Consider the following 22,388-nt stretch of genomic DNA (forward strand, 5'->3'; position numbering starts at 1 on the left):
CACAGGGCCAGCAGGGAAACACAGGGCAGAGAAACACAGGGCCAACAGGGAAACACAGGGCAGAGAAACACAGGGCCAACAGGGAAACACAGGGCCAGCAGGGAAACACAGGGCAGAGAAACACAGGGCCAACAGGGAAACACAGGGCCAACAGGGAAACACAGGGCAGAGAAACACAGGGCCAACAGGGAAACACGGGGCTAGCAGTGAAACACAGGGCCAACAGGGAAACACGGGGCCAACAGGGAAACACGGGGCTAGCAGGGAAACACAGGGCCAACAGGGAAACACAGGGCCAACAGGGAAACACAGGGCCAGCAGGGAAACACAGGGCCAGCAGGGAAACACAGGGCAGAGAAACACAGGGCCAACAGGGAAACACAGGGCCAGCAGGGAAACACAGGGCCAGCAGGGAAACACAGGGCCAGCAGGGAAACACAGGGCCAACAGGGAAACACAGGGCCAGCAGGGAAACACAGGGCCAACAGGGAAACACAGGGCCAGCAGGGAAACACAGGGCCAGCAGGGAAACACAGGGCCAGCAGGGAAACACAGGGCCAGCAGGGAAACACAGAGCCAACAGGGAAACACAGGGCCAGCAGGGAAACACAGGGCCAGCAGGGAAACACAGGGCCAGCAGGGAAACACAGGGCCAACAGGGAAACACAGGGCCAGCAGGGAAACACAGGGCCAGCAGGGAAACACAGGGCCAGCAGGGAAACACAGGGCCAGCAGGGAAACACAGGGCCAGCAGGGAAACACAGGGCCAACAGGGAAACACAGGGCAGAGAAACACAGGGCCAACAGGGAAACACAGGGCCAGCAGGGAAACACAGGGCCAGCAGGGAAACACAGGGCCAGCAGGGAAACACAGGGCCAGCAGGGAAACACAGGGCCAACAGGGAAACACAGGGCAGAGAAACACAGGGCCAACAGGGAAACACAGGGCCAGCAGGGAAACACAGGGCCAGCAGGGAAACACAGGGCCAGCAGGGAAACACAGGGCCAACAGGGAAACACAGGGCCAGCAGGGAAACACAGGGCCAACAGGGAAACACAGGGCCAGCAGGGAAACACAGGGCCAGCAGGGAAACACAGGGCCAACAGGGAAACACAGGGCCAGCAGGGAAACACAAGGCCAGCAGGGAAACACAGGGCCAGCAGGGAAACACAGGGCCGGCAGAGAAACACAGGGCCAACAGGGAAACACAGGGCAGAGAAACACAGGGCCAACAGCTTCATCAAGACCTCGGCTGTTCATCGAGACCTCTGTTCTTCATCAAGACCTCAGCTGTTCATCGAGACATCGGCTGTTCATCAAGACATCGGCTCTTCATCAAGACCTCAGCTGTTCATCAAGACCTCAGCTGTTCATCAATATATTAGCATATAGAATCAGGTGTGGTAGAACTGGGCTTGAACAAAAAAATCGGCATAAACCTATAGCTTGTTTTGCGGCCATCCCCGAGTTGTATTTACAAAGTTATTTACAAATATTCCGTCATAACTCACATTTTGCTTACGGGTAATTTGTAAGTCGCTCTGGATAAGAGCGTCTGCTAAATGACTTAAATGTAAATGTAATGTACTACTAGATCTTTCTACAGTTAACTATAAGGTTCATTTTCATGTTGATCATTTCTATATTTTCCAGGAGCTTGCTCGATTGTCTTACGTGAGATCAGTTTGCTAACATAAAGGCTGTTTGAGAAGGTTTGAATACTAAGCAACCTGCCTCCACATAGTCTGAAGTACAATAGACCAACATAGCTACTGTAGTAGGTCAGCGCTGGGTGCTGGAAAACCTTGGTGGAGCATGGGGTGATCATGTGATGATCATGTGGTGATCATGTGGTGAGCATGTGGTGATCATGTGGTGATCATGTGGTGATCATGTGGTGAGCATGTGGTGATCATGTGGTGATCATGTGGTGATCATGTGGTTATCATGTGAATTTCCTTTATTTTTCGGCTTCAGACCAATGCTTAGTCTCACATAAAACATATTTTTCGTTTTCAATATACATAATGATAGGTAGGGTGGTATAACTAAATACAGTAAGGATATGTAGAGTTATATTATGAACTACAGTAAGGATAGGTAGAGTTATATTATTAAATACAATAAGGATAGGTAGAGTTATATTATTAAATACAGTAAGGATAGGTAGAGTTATATTATTAAATACAATAAGGATAGGTAGAGTTATATTATTAAATACAGTAAGGATAGGTAGAGTTATATTATTAAATACAGTAAGGATAGGTAGAGTTATATTATTAAATACAGTAAGGATAGGTAGAGTTATATTATTAAATACAGTAAGGATAGGTAGAGTTGTATTATTAAATACAGTAAGGATAGGTAGAGTTATATTATTAAATACAGTAAGGACAGGTAGAGTTATATTATTAAATACAGTGAGGGTATGTAGAGTTATATTATTAAATACAGTAAGGATAGGTCGAGTTATATTATTAAATACAGTAAGGATAGGTATAGTTATATTATTAAATACAGTAAGGATAGGTAGTTATATTATTAAATACAGTAAGGATAGGTAGAGTTATATTATTAAATACAGTAAGGACAGGTAGAGTTATATTATTAAATACAGTAAGGATAGGTAGAGTTATATTATTAAATACAATAAGGATAGGTAGAGTTATATTATTAAATACAATAAGGATAGGTAGAGTTATATTATTAAATACAGTAAGGATAGGTAGAGTTATATTATTAAATACAGTAAGGATAGGTAGAGTTATATTATTAAATATAATAAGGACAGGTAGAGTTATATTATTAAATACAGTAAGGATAGGTATTTATATTATTAAATACAGTAAGGATATGTGGAGTGGTATTGTTAAGTACAAAATGATTATTTACTTCCTATTCATTATGTATTTAGTAAATATTATTGTCTTCTGTTCCCTCTCTGGTCATATAGAAAGTGTATATCCAGGTATTGATTGTGTAGTAAAAGTAGATATTTCCATATCCCCAGGTGATTTTTGCCCTGAACCAGACCCTTGTACAGCAGGAGAGTGTGAGAGCAGGCAGTCTGCAGGGCTCCTATACCACTGAGGACCTCATCAAGCACTACAACTGTGGAGACCTCAACTCCATCATCTTCAACCATGACACCTCTCAGGTCAGTTACAACCACCACACCCCGTTACTCCTAACCCCTAACACAAACGACCCCTAACACTAACGACCCCCAACACTAATGACCCCTAACACAAACGACCCCTAACACTAACGACCCCCAACACTAATGACCCCTAACACTAACGACCCCTAACACAAACAACCCCTAAAACTAACGACCCCTAACACTACAACCACCACACCCCGTTACTCCTAACCAGTAACACTAATGACCCCTAACATTAACGACCCCTAACACTAATGACCCCTAACACAAATGACCCCTAATACTAACGACGAGTAACATTAACGACCCCTAACACTAATGACCCTTACACTAATGACCCCTAACACGAACAACCCCTAACACTAACGACCCCTAACACTAATGACACCTAACACTAACGACCCCTAATACTAACGACTAGTAACATTAACGACCCCTAACACTAATGACCCTTACACTAATGACCCCAAACACTAATGATCCCTAACACTAACGACCCCTAACACTAACGACCCCTAACACTAATGCCCCCTAACACTAATGACCCCAAACACTAATGATCCCTAACACTAACGACCCCTAACACTAACGACCCCTTACACTAATGACCCCTAACACTAATGACCCCTAACACTAACGATCCCTAACACTAATGACCCCTAACACTAATGACCCCTAACACTAACGATCCCTAACACTATTGACCACGAACACTAACGATCCCTAACACTAATGACCCCTAACACTAACGATCCCTAACACTATTGACCACTAACACTAATGACCCCTAACACAAACAACCCCTAAAACTAACGACCCCTAACACTACAACCACCACACCCCGTTACTCCTAACCAGTAACACTAATGACCCCTAACATTAACGACCCCTAACACTAATGACCCCTAACACGAATGACCCCTAATACTAACGACCCTAACACTTTAACGACCCCTAACACTAATGACCCTTACACTAATGACCCCTAACACGAACAACCCTAACACTAACGACCCCTAACACTAATGACACCTAACACTAACGACCCCTAATACTAACGACTAGTAACATTAACGACCCCTAACACTAATGACCCTTACACTAATGACCCCAAACACTAATGATCCCTAACACTAACGACCCCTAACACTAACGACCCCTAACACTAATGACCCCAAACACTAATGATCCCTAACACTAACGACCCCTAACACTAACGACCCCTAACACTAATGACCCCTAACACTAATGACCCCTAACACTAACGATCCCTAACACTAATGACCCCTAACACTAATGACCCCTAACACTAACGATCCCTAACACTATTGACCACGAACACTAATGACCCCAAACACTAATGATCCCTAACACTAACGACCCCTAACACTAACGACCCCTAACACTAATGACCCCTAACACTAATGACCCCTAACACTAACGATCCCTAACACTAATGACCCCTAACACTAATGACCCCTAACACTAACGATCCCTAACACTATTGACCACGAACACTAACGATCCCTAACACTAATGACCCCTAACACTAATGACCCCTAACACTAACGATCCCTAACACTATTGACCACTAACACTAACGATCCCTAACACTAACGATCCCTAACACTAATGACCCCTAACACTATTGACCACTAACACTAACGACCCCTAACACTAATGATCCCTAACACTAACGATCCCTAACACTAACGACCCCTAACACCAATGACCCCTAACACTAACGACCCCTAACACTAACGACCCCTAACACTAACGATCCCTTAACACTAACGACCCTAACACTAACGACCCTAACACTAATGACCCCTAACACTAACGACCCCTAACACTAACGACCCCTAACACTAACGATCCCTAACACTAATGACCACTAACGATCCCTAACACTAACGACCCCTAACACTAACGACCCCTAACACTAGCGACCCCTAACACTAACAACCCCTAACACTAACAACCCCTAACACTAACGACCCCTAACACTAACGACCCCTAACACTAACGACCCCTAACACTAACGACCCCTAACACTAACGATCCCTAACACTAATGACCACTAACGACCCCTAAAACTAACGACCCCTAACACTACAACCACCACACCCCGTTACTCCTAACCAGTAACACTAATGACCCCTAACATTAACGACCCCTAACACTAATGACCCCTAACACTAATGACCCCTAACACTAACGACCCTAACACTAATGACCCATAACACTAACGACCCCTAACACTAACGACCCCTAACACTAACGACCCCTAACACTAACGACCCCTAACACTAATGACCCTTACACTAATGACCCCTAACACGAACAACCCCTAACACTAACGACCCCTAACACTAATGACACCTAACACTAACGACCCCTAATACTAACGACTAGTAACATTAACGACCCCTAACACTAATGACCCTTACACTAATGACCCCAAACACTAATGATCCCTAACACTAACGACCCCTAACACTAACAACCCCTAACACTAATGACCCCTAACACTAATGACCCCAAACACTAATGATCCCTAACACTAACGACCCCTAACACTAATGATCCCTAACACTAACGACCCCTAACACTAACGACCCCTAACACTAATGACCCCTAACACTAATGACCCCTAACACTAACGATCCCTAACACTAATGACCCCTAACACTAATGACCCCTAACACTAACGATCCCTAACACTATTGACCACGAACACTAACGATCCCTAACACTAATGACCCCTAACACTAATGACCCCTAACACTAACGATCCCTAACACTATTGACCACTAACACTAACGACCCCTAACACAAACAACCCCTAAAACTAACGACCCCTAACACTAAACCACCAACCCCGACTCCTAACCAGTAACACTAATGACCCCTAACACTAATGACCCCTAACACTAATGACCCCTAACACTAATGACCCCTAATACTAACGACCCCTAACATTAACGACCCCTAACACTAATGACCCTTACACTAATGACCCCTAACACGAACAACCCCTAACACTAACGACCCCTAACACTAATGACACCTAACACTAACGATCCTTAATACTAACGACTAGTAACATTAACGACCCCTAACACTAATGACCCTTACACTAATGACCCCAAACACTAATGATCCCTAACACTAATGACCCCTAACACTAACGACCCCTAACACTAATGACCCCAAACACTAATGATCCCTAACACTAACGACCCTAACACTAACACTAATGACCCCTAACACTAATGACCCCTAACACTAACGATCCCTAACACTAATGACCCCTAACACTAATGACCCCTAACACTAACGATCCCTAACACTATTGACCCCTACGAACACTAACGATCCCTAACACTAATGACCCCTAACACTAATGACCCCTAACACTAACGATCCCTAACACTATTGACCACTAACACTAACGATCCCTAACACTAACGATCCCTAACACTAATGACCCCTAACACTAATGACCACTAACACTAACGACCCCTAACACTAATGATCCCTAACACTAACGATCCCTAACACTAACGACCCTAACACCAATGACCCCTAACACTAACAACCCCTAACACTAACGACCCTAACACTAGCGATCCTTAACACTAACGACCCTAACACTAATGACCCCTAACACTAATGACCCCTAACACTAACGACCCCTAACACTAACGACCCCTAACACTAACGATCCCTAACACTAATGACCACTAACGATCCCTAACACTAACGACCCCTAACACTAACGACCCCTAACACTAGCGACCCCTAACACTAACAAACCCTAACACTAACAACCCCTAACACTAACGACCCCTAACACTAACGACCCCTAACACTAACGACCCCTAACACTAACGACCCCTAACACTAACGATCCCTAACACTAATGACCACTAACGATCCCTAACACTAACGACCCCTAACACTAACGACCCCTAACACTAACGACCCCTAACACTAACGATCCCTAACACTAATGACCCCTAACACTAATGACCCCTAACACTAACGATCCCTAACACTAATGACCCCTAACACTAACGACCCCTAACACTAACGACCCCTAACACTAATGACCCCTAACACTAATGACCCTTACACTAATGACCCCTAACACGAACAACCCCTAACACTAACGACCCCTAACACTAATGACACCTAACACTAACGACCCCTAATACTAACGACTAGTAACATTAACGACCCCTAACACTAATGACCCTTACACTAATGACCCCAAACACTAATGATCCCTAACACTAACGACCCCTAACACTAACAACCCCTAACACTAATGACCCCTAACACTAATGACCCCAAACACTAATGATCCCTAACACTAACGACCCCTAACACTAACGACCCCTAACACTAATGACCCCTAACACTAATGACCCCTAACACTAACGATCCCTAACACTAATGACCCCTAACACTAATGACCCCTAACACTAACGATCCCTAACACTATTGACCACGAACACTAACGATCCCTAACACTAATGACCCCTAACACTAATGACCCCTAACACTAACGATCCCTAACACTATTGACCACTAACACTAACGATCCCTAACACTAACGATCCCTAACACTAATGACCCCTAACACTATTGACCACTAACACTAACGACCCCTAACACTAATGATCCCTAACACTAACGATCCCTAACACTAACGACCCCTAACACCAATGACCCCTAACACTAACGACCCCTAACACTAACGACCCCTAACACTAGCGATCCTTAACACTAACGACCCTAACACTAACGACCCCTAACACTAATGACCCCTAACACTAACGACCCCTAACACTAACGACCCCTAACACTAACGATCCCTAACACTAATGACCACTAACGATCCCTAACACTAACGACCCCTAACACTAACGACCCCTAACACTAGCGACCCCTAACACTAACAACCCCTAACACTAACAACCCCTAACACTAACGACCCCTAACACTAACGACCCCTAACACTAACGACCCCTAACACTAACAACCCCTAACACTAACGATCCCTAACACTAATGACCACTAACGATCCCTAACACTAATGACCCCTAACACTAACGACCCCTAACACTAATGACCCCTAACACTAATGACCCCTAACACTAACGATCCCTAACACTAATGACCCCTAACACTAATGACCCCTAACACTAACGATCCCTAACACTAACGACCCCTAACACTAACGACCCCTAACACTAACGACCCCTAACACTAACGATCCCTAACACTAACGATCCCTAACACTAACGACCCCTAACACCAATGACCCCTAACACTAACGACCCTAACACTAACGACCCTAACACTAGCGATCCTTAACACTAACGACCCTAACACTAACGACCCTAACACTAATGACCCCTAACACTAACGACCCCTAACACTAACGACCCCTAACACTAACGATCCCTAACACTAATGACCACTAACGATCCCTAACACTAACGACCCCTAACACTAACGACCCCTAACACTAGCGACCCCTAACACTAACAACCCCTAACACTAACAACCCCTAACACTAACGACCCCTAACACTAACGACCCCTAACACTAACGACCCCTAACACTAACAACCCCTAACACTAACGATCCCTAACACTAATGACCACTAACGATCCCTAACACTAATGACCCCTAACACTAACGACCCCTAACACTAATGACCCCTAACACTAATGACCCCTAACACTAACGATCCCTAACACTAATGACCCCTAACACTAATGACCCCTAACACTAACGATCCCTAACACTAACGACCCCTAACACTAACGACCCCTAACACTAACGACCCCTAACACTAACGATCCCTAACACTAACGATCCCTAACACTAACGACCCCTAACACCAATGACCCCTAACACTAACGACCCCTAACACTAGCGATCCTTAACACTAACGACCCCTAACACTAACGACCCCTAACACTAACGACCCCTAACACTAACGACCCCTAACACTAACGACCCCTAACACTAACGACCCATCGGTATCACCTTATTGTTACGGGACTTTTGTACATTTCTGACCCATTTAGTTTAGACCTGATGGATAAATCTCTCACTGATCATCATCCCCCCCCCCTTCCCCCTCCATCTGCAGGTCCCCAACTTCAACAACGTGACCCTGCGCCCCAGCGAACAGATAACGGCCCAGGAGATAGACAGCTACTTCAGACAGGAACTGATCTACAAGAGGAACGACAGGATGGGGAACAGGGTCAAGACTCTGATGGAAGAACACCCTGAAAACAGCTTCTTCTTCGCCTTCGGAGCAGGTCAGTGAGGATGATGATGATGATGATGATGATGATGATGATGATGATGATGATGATGATGATGATGATGATGATGATGAATAAGGAAGTGGATGATTAATGATCACACCTTCGGATGCCAAGATAAGGGGAAAGGAATCCCCTTTGAGATCATCATTTTGTAGGTTGGTTGTGTAGAGATGTCAACGATGTCGTGGTTAGCCTTTGTCATGATTCATTCAGTATGGAGCTATGAAAAGTGAATCATCTTTACCTTCACTATCTTCATCATCTTTACCATCTTTAGTTATGAGCTGACTGTTTCTACAGTCTGGTCTGTAATTATTGGCACCCCTCTGGTCTGTAATTATTGGCCCCCTCTGGTCTGTAATTATTGGCACCCTCTGGTCTGTAATTATTGGCACCCTCTGGTCTGTAATTATTGGCACCCTCTCGTCTGTAATTATTGGCACCCTTGATAAAGATAAGCAAAAAAATACTGTATAAAATAAATAACAAATTCTGAGCTATGTTGTATGAAAAAAAGGGGAAATTATATATATTTTTTATACTAATGCAGTTGCAAATGAGACACCCTATTAAAAACCCAAAATGATTAGCACCCCTGTTTTCAGTACTCCAGTACCCTTCGATAAAATGTTTCATGAGGTGGCACCCTATTCCCTATGGGGTCTGGTCAAATGGCACCCTATTCCCTATGGGGTCTGGTCAAATGGCACCCTATTCCCTATGGGGTCTGGTCAAATGGCACCCTATTCCCTATGGGGTCTGGTCATTGGCACCCTATTCCCTATGGGGTCTGGTCAAATGGCACCCTATTCCCTATGGGGTCTGGTCATTGGCACCCTATTCCCTAAAGGGTCTTTCAGAACAAATTCCCTAGGTGTCTGGTCAAATGGCACCCTATTCTCTTTGGGGTCTGGTCAAATGGCACCCTTTCCCTATGGTGTCTGAAGAATAGAGACTGATTCCCTAGGGGTCTGGTCAAATGGCACCCTATTCCCTATAGGGTCTGGTCAAATGGCACCCTATTCCCTATAGGGAATGAAAATGGACCCTAAGAATATGGGGTCTGGTCAAATGGCACCCTATTCCCTAGGGACTTGGTCAAATGGCAATTCCCTATGGTGTCTGGTCAAATGGACCCTGAAGAATAGGGGTCTGGTCAAATGGCACCCTATAGGGACTGAAAATGGCACCCTATTCCCTAGGGGTCTGGTCAGATGGCACATAGAGACTGAAGAATAGTGGTCTGAAGAATAGGCACCCTGAAGAATAGAGGTCTGGAATCAAAATGGCACCCTAGAGACTGAAGAATAGGGATCTGAAGAATAGAGATTATAAAAAGTGAATAGGGTGCCATCTTGGTTCAGTCTGAGGTCAGGCATTAAAATGAAACGTGTTGAAAATGAAATCAGATTAAAGCTACTTTAGAACAAACAGCTTAAATCGTTCTCTTTGTGAGCACGGCAGAATAGAGAGGGCTTTGCTAGACTGAAGAATAGAGACTGAAGAATAGAGAATGAAGAATAGAGACTGAAGAATAGAGAATGAAGAATAGAGAATGAAGAATAGAGACTGAAGAATAGAGAATGAAGAATAGAGACTGAAGAATAGAGACTGAAGAATAGAGACTGAAGAATAGAGACTGAAGAATAGAGACTGAAGAATAGAGAATGAAGAATAGAGAATGAAGAATAGAGACTGAAGAATAGAGACTGAAGAATAGAGAATGAAGAATAGAGACTGAAGAATAGAGAATGAAGAATAGAGACTGAAGAATAGAGAATGAAGAATAGAGAATGAAAAATAGAGACTGAAGAATAGAGACTGAAGAATAGAGACTGAAGAATAGAGAATGAAGAATAGAGACTGAAGAATAGAGAATGAAGAATAGAGACTGAAGAATAGAGACTGAAGAATAGAGACTGAAGAATAGAGAATGAAGAATAGAGACTGAAGAATAGAGACTGAAGAATAGAGACTGAAGAATAGAGAATGAAGAATAGAGACTGAAGAATAGGGACTGAAGAATAGAGACTGAAGAATAGATAATGAAGAATAGAGACTGAAGAATAGAGACTGAAGAATAGAGAATGAAGAATAGAGACTGAAGAATAGAGACTGAAGAATAGAGAATGAAGAATAGAGACTGAAGAATAGAGAGGGCTTTGCTAGACTGAAGGAGATAAAGATCAAACCTTACAGAACTGGGAAGACCGTCGCTTATAAACGTTGCAGTCCCTCCTTTGACCTGCCGATCGGGCTCGGTTCAGCTGTGATCCGTATGCCAACGCTCTCAGATTTAGGTGTGATATTCCTTGGAATCCACTTGTTGCCACATTGTCTGGTTCATTTAACTGAGACCTGGAAGCAGGTTTATAATGAAGCTCTATAATGGACCAGAGAGCTGAGAGCCGAGGGCTGAGACCAGGGAGCTGAGACCTGAGAGCTGAGACCAGAGAGCTGAGACCTGAGAGCTGAGGGCTGAGGGCTGAGACCTGAGGGCTGAGACCTGAGGGCTGAGACCAGAGAGCTGAGACCTGAGAGCTGAGGGCTGAGGGCTGAGACCAGGGAGCTGAGACCTGAGAGCTGAGACCAGAGAGCTGAGACCTGAGACCTGAGGGCTGAGAGCCGAGAGCTGAGACCTGAGGGCTGAGGGCTGAGGGGTGACAGCTGAGGGATGAGACCTGAGGGCTGAGACCAGAGAGCTGAGACCTGCGGGCTGAGAGCTGAGGGGTGAGACCAGGGAGCTGAGACCTGAGACCTGAGCTGAGACCAGAGAGCTGAGACCATTCTAGAGACCTGAGGGCTGAGCCCTTCTCTCAATTGTACATACTGTTCTCTGCATCTGTAATCATGTGTGTTACTGGGGCTATAAAACACTGTTTTACTGTAAAGGGCTGTGTGTGTGTTACTGAGATAAAACACCGCTGTAAAGGGTGTGTGTGCTGTGGGATGTGTTAGATAAAACACTGTTTTACTGGGCTGAGAAAACACTGTTTTACTGTAAAGGGCTGTGTGTGTGTTAGCTGAAAACCTGTTTTACTGTAAAGGGCTGGGCTGTGTGAGCTGAGGGGTGAGAGCTGAGGGATGAGAAGGGTTTAACAACGACATGCAGGTTTATAACAGTACCCTGCCCCTTCATTCTGCCCCTCCATGCCTCTGATGAGAACTATGAAATAACAGTACCCTGCCCCTTCATTCTGCCCCTCCATGCCTCTGATGAGAACTATGAAATAACAGTACCCTGTCCCTTCATTCTTGCCCCGGGGAGAAAAAAAAAAGTCAATCTAGCTGTGGGATGGGCTCATTCTCAGGACCTACTGTAGCAGTAAAACATGCCTTGGTACTGGTTTGGCTTTATAGTTCTTTAGGAGCAAAACCTGCCTCGGTACTGGTTTGGTTCTATAGTTCTTTAGGAGTAAAACCTGCCTCGGTACTGGTTTGGTTCTATAGTTCTTTAGGAGTAAAACTTTAGGAGTAAAACCTGCCTTGTACTGGGTACCTGGTTTGGCTTTATAGTTCTTTAGCAGTAAAACCTGCCTTGGTACTGGTTTGGTTCCGAAGTTCATAAGAAGTAAAACCTGCCTCGCTACTGGTTTGGCTTTATAGTTTAGGAGTAAAACCTGCCTTGGTACTGGTTTGGTTCTAAATCAAATCAAATTTAAATTTATTTATATAGCCCTTCGTACATCAGCTGATATCTCAAAGTGCTGTACAGAAACCCAGCCTAAAACCCCAAACAGCAAGCAATGCAGGTGTAGAAGCACGGTGGCTAGGAAAAACTCCCTAGAAAGGCCAAAACCTAGGAAGAAACCTAGAGAGGAACCAGGCTATGAGGGGTCCTCTTCTGGCTGTGCCGGGTGGAGATTATAACAGAACATGGCCAAGATGTTCAAATGTTCATAAATGACCAGCATGGTAGAATAATAATAAGGCAGAACAGTTGAAACTGGAGCAGCAACACAGCCAGGTGGACTGGGGACAGCAAGGAGTCATCATGTCAGGTAGTCCTGGGGCATGGTCCTAGGTCTCAGGTCCTCCGAGAGAGAGAAAGAAAGAGAGAAGGAGAGAATTAGAGAACGCACACTTAGATTCACACAGGACACCGAATAGGACAGGAGAAGTACTCCAGATATAACAAACTGACCCTAGCCCCCCGACACATAAACTACTGCAGCATAAATACTGGAGGCTGAGACAGGAGGGGTCAGGAGACACTGTGTCCCCATCCGAGGAATCCCCCGGACAGGGCCAAACAGGAAGGATATAACCCCACCCACTTTGCCAAAGCACAGCCCCCACACCACTAGAGGGATATCTATAGTTCTATAGTTCTTTAGAAGTAAAACCTGCCTTGGTACTGGTTTGGCTTTATAGTTCTTTAGGAGTAAAACCTGCCTTGGTACTGGTTTGGTTCCAAAGTTCTTTAGAAGTAAAACCTGCCTCGTACTGGTTTGGTTTTATAGTTCTTTCAGAGGAAAACCTGCCTTGCTACTGGCTTGGTTTTATAGTTCATTTCAGAGTAAAACCTGACTTGCTACTGGCTTGGTTTTATAGTTCTTTAGGAGTAAAACCTGCCTTGCTACTGGCTTGGTTTTATAGTTCTTTCAGAGTAAAACCTGCCTCGGTACTGGCTTGGTTTTATAGTTCTTTCAGAGTAAAACCTGCCTCGTACTGGCTTGGTTTTATAGTTCTTTCAGAGTAAAACCTGCCTTGCTACTGGCTTGGTTTTATAGTTCTTTATGGGCGGGGCTTGGCACAACTAACAAGGACTACATTTAATTAGTTAATTAGCTTACCACCCCCCCCACCCCCAGTACCCCTGGCTGTGAGGACAGACACTGGAGATGAGAAGCAAGTACAGGGAGTGAACATTTAATGACAATAATGCTGACAAGGGGAACAAACTGAGGAGCAGACAGATATAGAGGGGCAATCAACAAAGTAAAGGAGTCCAGGTGAGTCTAATGAGCGCGGATGCGTGTATAGATGGTGACAGTTGTGCGTAATGAAGGGCAGCCTGGCGCTCCCGAGTGCCAGAGAGGGGAAGTAGGAGCAGGTGTGACACTGGCTCTAACCCCTGGTATCCCTGGCTCTAATTCCTGGTACCCCTGACTCTAACCCCTGGTACCCCTGACTCTAACCCCTGAGTCTAACCCCTGGTACCCCTGACTCTAACCCCTGGTATCCCTGACTCTAACCCCTGGTACCCCTGACTCTAACCCCTGACTCTAACCCCTGACTCTAACCCCTGGTACCCCTGACTCTAACCCCTGGTATCCCTGACTCTAACCCCTGGTATCCCTGACTCTAACCCCTGTTATCCCTGACTCTAACCCCTGGTACCCCTGACTCTAACCCCTGACTCTAACCCCTGGTACCCTGACTCTAACCCCTGGTATCCCTGACTCTAACCCCTGGTATCCCTGACTCTAACCCCTGGTACCCCTGACTTTAACCCCTGGTATCCCTGACTCTAACCCCTGGTATCCCTGACTCTAACCCCTGGTATCCCTGACTCTAACCCCTGGTATCCCTGACTCTAACCCCTGGTATCCCTGACTCTAACCCCTGGTATCCCTGACTCTAACCCCTGGTACCCCTGACTCTAACCCCTGACTTTAACCCCTGGTATCCCTGACTCTAACCCCTGGTACCCCTGACTCTAACCCCTGGTACCCCTGACTCTAACCCCTGGTACCCCTGAATCTAACCCCTGGTACCCCTGACTCTAACCCCTGACTTTAACCCCTGGTACCCCTGACTCTAACCCCTGGTACCCCTGACTCTAACCCCTGACTCTAACCCCTGATACCCCTGACTTTAACCCCTGGTACCCCTGACTCTAACCCCTGTTATCCCTGACTCTAACCCCTGGTACCCCTGACTCTAACCCCTGACTCTAACCCCTGACTCTAACCCCTGGTACCCCTGACTCTAACCCCTGGTATCCCTGACTCTAACCCCTGGTACCCCAGCCTCTAACCCCTGGTATCCCTGACTCTAACCCCTGACTCTAACCCCTGGTACCCCTGACTCTAACCCCTGGTATCCCTGACTCTAACCCCTGGTATCCCAGACTCTAACCCCTGGTATCCCTGACTCTAACCCCTGGTACCCCTGACTCTAACCCCTGACTCTAACCCCTGGTACCCCTGACTCTAACCCCTGGTATCCCTGACTCTAACCCCTGGTACCCTGACTCTAACCCCTGACTCTAACCCCTGACTCTAACCCCTGGTACCCCTGACTCTAACCCCTGGTATCCCTGACTCTAACCCCTGGTACCCATGACTCTAACCCCTGGTACCCCTGACTCTAACCCCTGGTATCCCTGACTCTAACCCCTGGTATCCCTGACTCTAACCCCTGACTCTAACCCCTGGTACCCCTGACTCTAACCCCTGGTACCCTGACTCTAACCCCTGGTATCCCTGACTCTAACCCCTGGTACCCCTGACTCTAACCCCTGACCCTGACTCTAACCCCTGACTCTCCCCTGACTCTAACCCCTGACTCTAACCCCTGGTACCCTGACTCTAACCCCTGGTACCCCTGACTCTAACCCCTGGTATCCCTGACTCTAACCCCTGGTACCCCTGACTGTTCTTTAAAAGGACTTTGTCCGGTCCACCTCGGTGTTCTGTTCAGCTCAGGAGACAGCTAGGAGGCACCACTTTCAAACACTCAGACTGCAAGAATCCCTCCTGGGCTGTGATATTTTGAAAAATGAAATAGAGCCACAACTATTATCTCTATTTTGAGGGTTTCTCTAAAGATGACCCCTCTAGAGATATGCAGCCAGAGACATAGTCTATGTCCTTCGTGGCACCCTATTCCCTATGGGCCCTGGTCAACTGTAGTGCACTATATAGGGAATAGGGTGCCACTTGGGACACAGACAGAGGGCTTGGCTTGCTCTCTGCCAGAGTGAATCATGTGGAAACTGGCGTGTGTTTATCTCTCAGTCAGTGGTGTGAGAAATATGCCCTAATGTTGTTTGGGTTTCAGAGTGTTGTATCTTGGAGCCCGTTTAGTATCGTCTGCAGGATAACAGTTGGAAACATCCCGTTTAGTTTCGGGTTTGGATGGATAACAGTTGGAAACATCCGTTTAGTATCGTCTGCAGGATAACAGTTGGAAACATCCCGTTTAGTATCGTCTGATGGATAACAGTTGGAAACACCCCGTTTAGTATCGTTTGATGGATAACAGTTGGAAACATCCCGTTTAGTAACATCTGATGGATAACAGTTGGAAACATCCCATTTAGTATCGTCTGAAGGATAACAGTTGGAAACATCCCGTTTAGTATCGTCTGCAGGATAACAGTTGGAAACATCCCGTTTAGTATCGTCTGATGGATAACAGTTGGAAACATCCCGTTTAGTATCGTTTGATGGATAACAGTTGGAAACATCCCGTTTGATGGATAACAGTTGGAAACATCCCGTTTAGTAACATCTGATGGATAACAGTTGGAAACATCCCATTTAGTATCGTCTGAAGGATAACAGTTGGAAACATCCCGTTTAGTAATGTCTGAAGGATAACAGTTGGAAACATCTCGTTTAGTATCGTCTGAAGGAAGACAGTTGGAAACATCCCGTTTAGTATTGTCTGAAGGATAACAGATGGAAACATCCCGTTTAGTATCGTCTGAAGGATAACAGTTGGAAACATCCCGTTTAGTATTGTCTGAAGGATAACAGTTGGAAACATCCCGTTTAGTATCGTCTGATAGATAACAGTTGGAAACATCCCGTTTAGTATCGTTTGATGGATAACAGTTGGAAACATCCCGTTTAGTAACGTCTGATGGATAACAGTTGGAAACATCCCATTTAGTATCGTCTGAAGGATAACAGTTGGAAACATCCCGTTTAGTATCGTCTGAATGATAACAGTTGGAACAGCCGATCCCAAACTATCACTTTTCCACCCCCTTTTGATTTCAGTCTCTCAGCCTTTCTGGTGAGTCACACACATGCACACACACGACACCCCTCCCCCATCCCAACCCACACACACACATGCACACACACGACACCCCACCCCAACCCACACACACACACACATGCACACACACGACGCCCCCCACCCCAACCCACACCCACACACATGCACACACACGACGCCCCCACCCCAACCCACACACACACACATGTACCCCCCCCCACCCCAACCCACACACACACTTATGCATTAGCAGTAATTTCAAGAATGTCATTTCCATGGCTGGGGTGCGTAACAGTGGTAAGAGAAGTGGAGCTGAGGGAGGCTGTAGAGTTCAACTCCCATCAGTAGAATCCCCCCCCCACTCAAGCACACACACACACACACACACACACACACACACACACACACACACACACACACACACACACACACACACACACACACACACACACACACACACACACACACACACACACACACACACACACACACACAGTTGACCTCACATCCCAGCACTGACAGTCCCAGTAGCTCCAGGCTATGCGGCCCAGAGGCAGAGTCAGTCCCAGTCGAGGCACACTGTTATCGGGTGACTGTCCGCCAGAGCCCCTTGCGAACCCCTGGTTCCCCCTGGCTCCTGGCTCCACGGTGGCTGGCAGAAGGAAAAGTAATGAGGTTGAAAGATTGATACTTCATGTCCCTGTAAAAAAAAACAGACTTGAATCACAGAGGGTATCTGCTTAGGATCTGCTGCTGTTGTCCTACGGAGCAGACAGACAGCAGTCTGATCTAGCCTGGTGTTCTACAGTAGTCTGATCTAGCCTGGTGTTCTACAGTAGTCTGATCTAGCCTGGTGTTCTACAGCAGTCTGATCTAGCCTGGTGTTCTACAGTAGTCTGATCTAGCCTGGTGTTCTACAGTAGTCTGATCTAGCCTGGTGTTCTACAGTAGTCTGATCTAGCCTGGTGTTCTACAGCAGTCTGATCTAGCCTGGTGTTCTACAGTAGTCTGATCTAGCCTGGTGTTCTACAGTAGTCTGATCTAGCCTGGTGTTCTACAGTAGTCTGATCTAGCCTGGTGTTCTACAGCAGTCTGATCTAGCCTGGTGTTCTACAGTAGTCTGATCTAGCCTGGTGTTCTACAGCAGTCTGATCTAGCCTGGTGTTCTACAGCAGTCTGATCTAGCCTGGTGTTCTACAGCAGTCTGATCTAGCCTGGTGTTCTACAGTAGTCTGATCTAGCCTGGTGTTCTACAGTAGTCTGATCTAGCCTGGTGTTCTACAGTAGTCTGATCTAGCCTGGTGTTCTACAGCAGTCTGATCTAGCCTGGTGTTCTACAGCAGTCTGATCTAGCCTGGTGTTCTACAGCAGTCTGATCTAGCCTGGTGTTCTACAGTAGTCTGATCTAGCCTGGTGTTCTACAGCAGTCTGATCTAGCCTGGTGTTCTACAGTAGTCTGATCTAGCCTGGTGTTCTACAGCAGTCTGATCTAGCCTGGTGTTCTACAGTAGTCTGATCCAGTTTAGTGTCTGGTAGCTGACTGACCTAGTCTGGTTGTGTAGTTTATTGCTGGATTGGATGTAGCTGACTGACCTAGTCTGGTTGTGTAGTTTATTGCTGGATTGGATGTAGCTGACTGACCTAGTCTGGTTGTGTAGTTTATTGCTGGATTGGATGTAGCTGACTGACCTAGTCTGGTTGTGTAGTTTAGTGTCTGGTAGCTGACTGACCTAGTCTGGTCGTGTAGTTTATTGCTGGATTGGATGTAGCTGACTGACCCAGTCTGGTTGTGTAGTTTATTGCTAGATTGGATGTAGCTGACTGACCTAGTCTAGTTGTGTAGTTTATTGCTAGATTGGATGTAGCTGACTGACCTAGTCTGGTTCTGTAGTTTAGTGTCTGGTAGCTGACTGACCTAGTCTGGTCGTGTAGTTTATTTCTGGATTGGATGTAGCTGACTGACCTAGTCTGGTTGTGTAGTTTAGTGTCTGGTAGCTGACTGACCTAGTCTGGTTGTGTAGTTTATTGCTGGATTGGATGTAGCTGACTGACCCAGTCTGGTTGTGTAGTTTAGTGTCTGGTAGCTGACTAACCTAGTCTGGTTGTGTAGTTTAGTGTCTGGTAACTGACTGACCTAGTCTGGTCGTGTAGTTTATTGCTAGATTGGATGTAGCTGACTGACCTAGTCTAGTTGTGTAGTTTATTGCTAGATTGGATGTAGCTGACTGACCTAGTCTGGTCGTGTAGTTTATTGCTGGATTGGACAAGCCAGATGTGTGGTCTGGTGACCCGCCAGAGGAATGGTCTGGGGACAGGTCAGATTTATGGTCTGGGGACAGGCCATATGTATGGTCTGGGGACAGGTCAGATTTATGGTCTGGGGACAGGCCAGATGTATGGTCTGGGGACAGGTCAGATGTACGGTCTGGGGACAGGTCAGATGTGGGGACAGGCCAGAGGAATGGTCAGGGGACAAGCCAGATGTATGGTCTGGGGACAGGTCAGATGTATGGTCTGGGGACAAGCCAGATGTACGGTCTGGGGACAGGTCAGATCTATGGTCTGGGGACAGGTCAGAGGTACGGTCTGGGGACAGGTCAGATGTACGGTCTGCGGACAGGTCAGATGTGGGGACAGGTCAGATGTATGGTCTGGGGACAGGTCAGATGTGGGGACAGGTCAGAGGAATGGTCTGGGGACAAGCCAGATGTATGGTCTGGGGACAGGTCAGATGTACGGTCTGGGGACAGGTCAGATGTGGGGACAGGTCAGATGTGGGGACAGGTCAGATGTACGGTCTTGGGACAGGTCAGATGTGGGGACAGGTCAGATGTATGGTCTGGGGACAAGCCAGATGTACGGTCTGGGGACAAGCCAGATGTACGGTCTGGGGACAGGTCAGATGTATGGTCTGGGGACAAGCCAGATGTACGGTCTGGGGACAAGCCAGATGTATGGTCTGGGGACAAGCCAGATGTATGGTCTGGGGACAGGTCAGATGTATGGTCTGGGGACAAGCCAGATGTACGGTCTGGGGACAGGTCAGATGTATGGTCTGGGGACAGGTCAGATGTATGGTCTGGGGACAAGCCAGATGTATGGTCTGGGGACAGGTCAGATGTGGGGACAGGTCAGATGTGGGGACAGGCCAGATGTATGGTCTGGGGACAAGCCAGATGTGGGGACAGGTCAGATGTATGGTCTGGGGACAGGTCAGATGTATGGTCTGGGGACAGGCCAGATGTACGGTCTGGGGACAAGCCAGATGTATGGTCTGGGGACAGGCCAGATGTACGGTCTGGGGACAGGCCAGATGTATGGTCTGGGGACAAGCCAGATGTGGGGACAGGTCAGATGTATGGTCTGGGGACAGCTCAGATGTACGGTCTGGGGACAGGCCAGATGTACGGTCTGGGGACAGGCCAGATGTATGGTCTGGGGACAAGCCAGATGTGGGGACAGGTCAGATGTATGGTCTGGGGACAGGCCAGATGTACGGTCTGGGGACAGGCCAGATGTATGGTCTGGGGACAAGCCAGATGTGGGGACAGGTCAGATGTATGGTCTGGGGACAGGCCAGATGTACGGTCTGGGGACAAGCCAGTTTGGTTAACTTGCCGATAACATTTTACTCAACAGTTAATACTTGTGGGATGGATTGGAGCTTTTTAAATTGTTGACAAGACACTGATGTAACAAATCCCCACCTAGGAACCCATTCGACCACACACCCCTCTTGTTGGCCGGAGATAAAATGGTTCAGTTTTAAAGCTAATTTCTTGCAGATCTACACATTTATCCATGTCTTATGTGTGTTTATATTATACCAGGGGTAGAAGCCCGACTGAGTACGGATACGAACCACGGTCCGCCAGTTGAGTATTGGGGGGGTTATAGCTTTGGTTCCCGAACAGAGTAACCCTATACTACAATCTGAATCCATGTTCCCTGTAATTTCAACCGAACTCATCCTTTAATGAAATGATATGTTTATATATTGTTGAGGGCTGAGCTCTCCATTTCTGCCGGTGCTACAGTTTCTTCTATTGATTTATCTATCTTCTTCTTCTTCTTCTTCTTCTTCTTCTTCTTCTTCTTCTTCTTCTTCTTCTTCTTCTATTGATTTATCTATCTTCTTCTTCTTCTTCTTCTTCTTCTTCTTCTTCTTCTTCTTCTTCTTCTTCTTCTTCTTCTTCTTCTTCTTCTTCTTCTTCTATCACCGGGAGGGAGAACTAACGTATGTCCCAAATGGCACCCTATTACCTACCGATGTTGGATCTTAATTGGACCAGTATTGTTGCAGAAAAATAATCCGACAGCAACAGGATTTGATCATAACATTGCTTGATCAGTGGTTAGGTGATTAGCTGGACACAAGTAGGCTACATGAAAAGGGCAATACTCGTAATAGAACAGTGGGTTTTCAGTGAATTCACGTAAATCATTTCCATGCAGGAACATTCTAAGCAATAAAATACTGTCAAAATTAATCTCCTACATCTGTATATAGTGCACTACTTTTTTTTACCAGGGCCCATGGGCACAAAGAAGTGCACTATGTAGAGAATAGGATGCCATTTGGGACTCAATATACATACATTCCTACAGCTGCTCAGCAGATCTCAAGACTCTCAGTCCAAACCACACATTTTAATATTTGTGGGTTAAGTAATTGCTGACAGTGGCTGACAGCCTCAATGTTTTCTTTGAAATGTTTTATTATTTTTCACAGACAATTAAGTTTTGTATTTGGCATATGTATTCATAAGCCATGTTAAGTGAGTGTCTGGGTTAGCTAGCTGTTAGCCATAGCAGAGACTGGGTTAGCTAGCTGTTAACCATAGCAGGAACTGGGTTAGCTAGCTGTTAGCCATAGCAGGAACTGGGTTAGCTAGCTGTTAGCCATAGCAGA

General features: G+C 46.3%; 1 protein-coding gene across 1 annotated transcript in view; it reads left to right on the plus strand.

Annotated features, from left to right (window-relative positions):
- The window catches only part of LOC123989562 (metalloprotease TIKI1-like), a 168,359-nt gene that overhangs the window by 64,862 nt on the left and 81,109 nt on the right, over positions 1 to 22,388 (plus strand). The window contains exons 3-4 of the mRNA XM_046290676.1: positions 3,012 to 3,158; positions 9,337 to 9,511. Of these exons, the coding sequence (XP_046146632.1) occupies positions 3,012 to 3,158; positions 9,337 to 9,511 (322 nt within the window). The remainder of the gene's footprint in view (positions 1 to 3,011; positions 3,159 to 9,336; positions 9,512 to 22,388) is intronic.

This window comes from Oncorhynchus gorbuscha, linkage group LG11, assembly GCF_021184085.1.
Source record: "Oncorhynchus gorbuscha isolate QuinsamMale2020 ecotype Even-year linkage group LG11, OgorEven_v1.0, whole genome shotgun sequence".
Lineage (NCBI taxonomy): Eukaryota > Metazoa > Chordata > Actinopteri > Salmoniformes > Salmonidae > Oncorhynchus > Oncorhynchus gorbuscha.